We start from the raw sequence: 6,672 nt of genomic DNA on the forward strand, positions 1-6,672 counted from the left end.
TTAAGAGAGTGATAAAACCAACTAAAATTAAATAAAATATGAAGGACAGCTGTGGAACATCAATGCCACAGCAGGCTAAAATGTTGTTGTTTTCAGGGTAGTCTTAGTGGACCCTCGTATGCTGGGCAAGAAAAGCGTTCCCAGTCATCAAACAGAAACCTGAGGAGTAAGGCACATTATGCAATGTCCTGTCTTTAAAACAAGACACTCTGTAGTTTTTAATCTTTTCAACCTTCCATCTTCTCTAGCTCTTGTGAGTACGGATGCCAGGTTTCCAGATGCAAGGCCACCAATGTGAAACCAGGCTGTCCAGGCTGGTGGCACTCCGGGGCACAGAAGCTTTGCAATGGGAGGACAGTTGAAGGATAATGCTGTTTTCTTAATGCAAATAGCTTTCCTTGTCTGTGCTAGAAGAAATCGGATTTTTCAGTTGCTGTTGTTGTGCTCAGCCAATGCTGCTTGCTCCAGAAGGCATAAAGCTGCTGCTCCAGCTCCTGGAGAGCCTCAGTAGGATTAAAACAGATGAGATCTTTCAAAATTCAGAAATTTTGCTTGGCTGTCTGATTGCCTCTGCTGCCTCCAGTCTGCATCCTCCCAGTCTCTGCAATGGATTTTGATTCAAACCTGACCATTGACCAAACATTCACGAATATTTTCTTCCCTAATTGCTGCTTGCAGGGTTCTTGCTTACTCTCCTTGTCATTTAGAGGGCAGGGAGCAGCAGTCCTGTCACTGCCTGCCTTTACTGTGCAAAAAGAAAATGCAGCTGTGTCCCCGCTTTTGTGTTCTCCTTCTCCCCTCAACTACCACTTAGTTCCTCATCAACCTGTGTTTTCCTCCTTTGCCCCTCTGTCTCCCAGCTTTGTTTTCTCAGCTCCCGTTGAATTCTCTTGCCCATTGCTATGAGTCCATCTCCTTGTGAGCAGCTTTGTGTGTTCTTGGCCTGCTTCCTACCATGCAGCTCCTACCAGTCCATGTGAGCTCTTTGAGGCTTATTCCTGGCATTTTCATCCCTTCCTCTGGAGAATCATTTCACACCTTCATATTCCCTATCTAGCCTTTGGCTAACAGACAGGTGCCATGCTCTGACATCTCAGCCAGCCACTCTGAGAAAACAGCCAGTGTGGCTGTGGCTGGCGATGGTGGATAAGGACCTGGTTGATGCGGGGACAGACGTGGCTGTGCCGTTGGAACGGTGTTGCTCGTGCTCTGTGAGAGCTGGCAGCACTGCTGCCCTGATGCCCAGAGCTGCGTGTTGAGCGGGGCTGCTCTCTCCCCCCAGGAGGTGTTCCTGCACTGCCGCATCCTCGTGTGCGGGGCGCTGGACGAGAGCTCGCGCTGTGCCCAGGGCTGCCGCAGGCGGGTGCGCAGGTTGGCCGAGGCCGAGCGAGAGGAGGAGGAGGAGGAGGAGGAGGAATCTGTTCACATGGCAAACCACATCCTGACAGGTGGCCCCATCAGAATCGACTTTGAAGACTAACACCCACCCACTGGAACAGCATCTCCGCCTGAGACCGTCCTTCCTTATCAGTGCCTTCTCTGTGCTTGGTTGGGAAACAAGAGGTGTATGGTAAAGCCCCACTCGAACCTCAGGACTTTTTTCCCTAAAATCCCGTGGTGATTATTTGTGAAGTATGTGGGGCACACAAGGCAGCCCTCTGAGTGCAGCCCGGACTGCAGAACAGTTTGGGTTTAGCCGCGTTTCTTCCCAACAACCCTTCAGTTAACCCTATTGCTTTGCAGGGCTGAAGTGTTACCCAGCTTTGTCTTCCCCTACATCCACCTGCAGGCTCCACAGGACTGTTTGTCCTTGACTAAACAAATGTTACTCGAGCCATTCTTTCATCAGACAATACAAATACTACCATAGCTGAATGTGTTTGCTGTGCAGTTCTGCGAATGATGCTGAATCTTTTGGATGTGATGAGGTTTTGAATGACCATTAATAAAAACATGTATATTGTATCTCATAATGTGTAAGTTCCTTGGAGCTATAAACCAGTTGCCATCACAGGCAGCTAAAGCTCAGATCTATCCCAGGCACATTTAAATGTTATTTTTAAATAGTAAAAGGTATTTAATAAAACTTGATTTTTTTCTTTAGCGTCTTTTGATAATTGCATGCAGTTTAACAGTGTTTCCTCTTCTATTTAGTGTATCATTATTTTTCTCCCTCTTCTCCCCCCACCAAAAATGTGGTGCCTTTCCTAAGTGCTGTAGCACCTCGATTGTAAGAAAAAGACCATTAAACATCTATAAACACCCCCTGTCCTAAGCGTGCTGCTACCAAGTCTTTATTTGAAAGTTGTACTGCATTACCCCAGTGTAGAGAGGCTGTGGCTCTGACAGAGGGATTGGAGAAACGCACGTCAAGTATTTATAGCAATGGTTTGTATTGCGGGTAGTTCTCGGGACAGGGTTGTCCCAGCCAGGCTGGTGACAGGAGATGTGGCAGCGCTGAGGGACTGCGGGGGCTGAGGGAGGGCGAGAGCTGGCGGGGGACACGCTTAGTGGTGACAGCAGCAGCATCGAGGTTGTCAGGAATCCCTTTGGGCCGTCAAGCTCCTTCCAGAGAAAACATAACAGATGATCAGCTCAGGCTCCTCTGGGCTTCGTTCAGCAGCAGGAGCACTGTGTGGTGAGGGATTGGAAATGCGGGGTGAAAGGAAGGAGACACAGCGGGCAGTGAGGGACAAAAGAGGAGAGGCAGGGCTGGAGGGGGAGAGGAGGGATCCGTCTCCACCGCTGGCTGTGGCACCCCAGTGTGTTCGTGAGGTTTTCTGCAAGAAGCTTCACAGTGTGCAGCTCTGTCCTGCGGGTTTGGAGGCGCGCTGGGAGTCCCCCCTAGCCTGCGTTACCTATTTTCCACTGCAGTTGGAAGCAGCCAAATTGCTGCCAAGGCCGAAATTTGTTGCTGCTTTCAAATGGATGGGGAGTCAGTTTGCAGGGACCATTTAGAAGGGAGTCACAAATCACCTCAGCTATATTCCATTCCACAGATTTATTTCTTCTGGTGAGTGAGATTCCAGTGAGGAATGGGTATTTGACACGCTGGGAGTTTCATGATTTTTCTAAATGGCTTCATGGCTGCTTTTCCAATTTGGGGATACATGCGTGTGCATGTGTGTGTGTTAGAATAAATGAAAATGTTTCTGTAATAAGTAGGTATAAGTGGAAAGACACTTTTCATGTGTTATCTAACCATATGTGAAAGGAGAAGAAATGGAAAAGTCGCCTTCTTGCATTGTTGTGCATCTCCTGTTCCTGCCGATTCCTGTCTGCACTGAGACCACACGGGCAATTTCCCACTGTCACTTCTTTGTTCAGGCAGTCCTGCTAAATATACTTGTTTTGATAAAACAAGAGCTGATAAATTAAATTAATTAGCTGGTGCCTTCTGGAGACGCAACTGGTGGTTTTTGTTCGTGTGAAAGGGACATGGGGGAGTGGTGAAGGGAGAGGTTCTTTTCCTGGCTTATTTCAATTATTGTGCACATTATTTGGTTCTTCCTGACAAATTCATACGAAGCAGCCTTTCTGCTCCACAGCTTTTTAGTTAAATAATTTGGAAGAGTAATGAGAAGGCAACACTGGTCTGCGTGGCCACGTGAATGGAGCAGTCTGGGAAGGTGTATAGTTTGCCCCGCGAGCAGGGCAGTAGGTCTACTATCCACCACTGCCCTGTGGCCATTCTGCCTCTGGTGTGGAAGGGATGGCTCCTAGGCACAAACAAAACCATTTTTCAAAGTCTTTTAGCTCTCCTCAGTTTATCTCCTGCTTCCATCTGTCGTCTTTGTCAGCGTTACACCCTGGATGTGAAATCAAAGGGCAAACTCCTCTGAGAGCCAAGGGATTTGTCTGTTTAATTTAATCTGTCACGCCATGGAGTGGAAGCACGACACGCCGCCCAAGCAGGCACTGCGTGTGCAAGGAGGCCACGTGCTGCCCGGTGCTCCTGGAGTCCAACCAGCACTGCCAACCGGAGTTCAAGGGCCGAGCTGCGTCGGTGCTGCCCAGCGTGCGCGGTCCGTGTTCTGGCTGCTGCCACTTCGTTCTCTCTTAGGATGTAAAGGGAATGTTTGAACCGTGGATGTCCAGGAGTAAGCACATATTACCTGCCATCCTAGTCCCTGCTTTTACATCCTCAGTGGAAACAGAGAGATTGCTGTTTGGGGAACCCTTACTGAGAGGGCACTCTGGGCAAACGGGTTGAACGTCATCCTGCCAGTACTCAAAGTCAAGAGGAAGCCGTCTGGCGAGCAGTGTCATCTTCCTGTTCAGAGCAGGCTGGAACAGAAGATGACCCAAGGTTTGTGCATTAACCTGGAGAGACCCGTGGTCAGCTGCTTCGGTGGCTGTTACACCCCTGGGTAGCAAGAACTGATTTTTAGTTTGGATGCAGAAGTTTTGCTGTAGTTCATGAGCCGGTTTTCTCCTACGCAGGTTCATCTGTCAGTTCTCTTTGAGTCAACAGCCACCACTTGAAGGTTCAAAAGTGTCCTTGTAGAGCTGCTCATGGGGTTTTTCAGATTACTACAGTTTAATTTTCTAGTGAAAAATGCGTTTACTCAGTAAGTGCCCTGCATGCAGCAGTCTGTAGTGTTTTGGGATGGATGGTGGTCTGAAAGCATGAAGAAATTATGATTTATATTAGTGTTGTCTCCAGAGCATCAGTGTGTGGATAGGGAGATTTTGTTCAGAACCCTTCAATTTCTCCAGTGTATATCATCATCTGTCATCAGTTACTTGGCCTGGCTTTAATCTGATATCACTTGAACTGTAAAATGCTTTAAGACATTTGCCAGCCAGGCGACTATTGAGCATAGACAAGATAGATTTTTAAAATTTTTTTATAATGGTGCCATTTAATCATAAGAGTATGGTCACGTTTAAAACTGGCAACAGGCACCATTTCACCAACAAAACACAAAGTTCAGGAAGTGTCTGGAACGAGGAACTTTTCCTTCCCATCCCTAGCCAAAAATATATGTTTCTTATGTGGATAATCAGATTGTCTGTCCAGCCTCATGCTCTGATAGACACGCTCTGCGATGAACCTTGGCAATGCAGTGTTTGCTCTCCAGCGGCATTGGCACGCTAGGAAAGGATGTGATTGCATCTAATCAGTGTAAATTAAGGTCCTCTTTATTGGAAAACGTCCCAGTACACCTCATGCAGTCACTTCCATTTTCCTGGTCTTGATACCAGTGGGCTCTAGTTGTTTCAGTCTGTCTGGGGCCAGATGAATGTCTCATTGCTGTTCACTGCAAAGCAAAGATGACGGGCAAGAACAGGAATACAGGGCTTAAATAATTTATAGCTCTGTGCATGCATTTAAACACAAACTAGAAGAAAACTAACTAAGACAGACTCCATTCTTGTTAAATCACCCTTCTGTAGCCTTAACTTTTCTGCGGCAGATGGAAGAAGATAACCATAACTATGTTTGCAGAAAATGCTGAAATATTTATGTGGCATGGCACGCGCACCCCGTAGCAACTTCCTTTCAACAAGAAACACAGATGAAAGCTGTCTGCAAATGTTATATGTAGATGAAATTCCAAATACCTCTTTAAATTCTAATTCTGCATGCAATAAAAGCTCCCGCTAGCAGATGGAAGTATTAACCACGTTTGAGAAAGAATGCCGTCTGGGGCTGCTGATCACTCCTCGGCTGGCAGTGTCTCTGCCCTACAGAGGTAGCAGGGAAGCCCTGCCACCTGACAGATCAGCCTCCAGAATTTGGAATACCTCATCCAAGGCAACTGCGAGCCTCCTGTTTTCCCTCGTGTAAATGATGGAGGTGGATACCCAGCTGTTTTCTGTAAAAAGGGATCCTAAGGGAAAGGCTTTGTTAAATGATATAGGAGGAAAAAAATAGTTCTGGATGACACTGCAAAAGAAAAGCAGCTTCCTCTCCTGAGACTGTGGGAGAGTGCTGTGATTCCACACGTCAGATGTGATGGGCTTTGCACCCCTTCTGCCCAAATACAAATTCTGCCAGTACCACAAACATTTAAAAGTCCTTCTCACGCTTTCCAAATCCCCGGGGTGGTTTAAACTGTTTTAGGATCAACTAAGTGTTTAAATAAGCAGGGTTGTCAGGGTGTGTAACGATAGGATGGAAAATGTCAGGGATGGGTGTGAGCAACATACTGAAATTAAATTACCCCTCTTCTTCAGTCTGTCACCAGTGGTGGAATTATGTAAATAGTGTGTCCATGGACTGGGGTTTTCAGGGGTTGCAGAAACCTGATGCCTTGCACTGCAAATCAGAGAGTTAAGGGGCAGGGGAAGCTAATACGTGTGTGTCTGAGGCAAACAAACAAGTCAAGCCCCTTGTTTATAACCAGTGCTGCATCCTGCTTGCCTCTCCTGATCAGTCTGTAGAGAAAATTGGCATTGGGTCCTTCAGGCTGATGGACTTGGAAAGGGGTAGGGCTGTTGACCTGCATCTGTGGTGGAGGGCAGGCACCACTGCCCTGCAGTGCAGGCTGTCTGCCCCCTCGCAGCCCCCTGCCCAGAAGCTGTGGTCGCAGGGTGTTGCTTGGCCCAGGTCCCCCCGTCCCGTGCTCGGCCAGCGGGCTGACAGAAATGGCAGTGCTGAGGTGCGGCGTCGGAGAGGGGACGCTTCTGGCAGCAGGCCGGCGGAGAGCGGGCGTCTGCTCTGCC

At 47.9% G+C, this 6,672-nt stretch overlaps 1 protein-coding gene across 4 annotated transcripts in view; it reads left to right on the top strand.

Annotated features, from left to right (window-relative positions):
* OIT3 (oncoprotein induced transcript 3) overlaps positions 1-3,878 on the top strand; it is a 31,575-nt gene extending 27,697 nt beyond the window's left edge. For 2 of the 4 annotated variants that reach the window (XM_026851893.1, XM_026851892.1), the window contains exon 9: positions 1,283-2,319. In XM_026851893.1, coding sequence (XP_026707694.1) covers positions 1,283-1,480 — 198 coding nt within the window. In that variant the 3' untranslated portion in view covers positions 1,481-2,319. Of the gene's footprint in view, positions 1-1,282; positions 2,320-3,800 lie in introns of those variants that run through there. The other 2 variants (XM_026851896.1, XM_026851895.1) reach the window with 2 other exon arrangements.
* The last annotated feature ends 2,794 nt before the right edge of the window (positions 3,879-6,672 follow it).

This window comes from Athene cunicularia (genome assembly GCF_003259725.1).
Source record: "Athene cunicularia isolate RWA chromosome 6 unlocalized genomic scaffold, athCun1 chr6_part2, whole genome shotgun sequence".
NCBI classification, from domain to species: domain Eukaryota; kingdom Metazoa; phylum Chordata; class Aves; order Strigiformes; family Strigidae; genus Athene; species Athene cunicularia.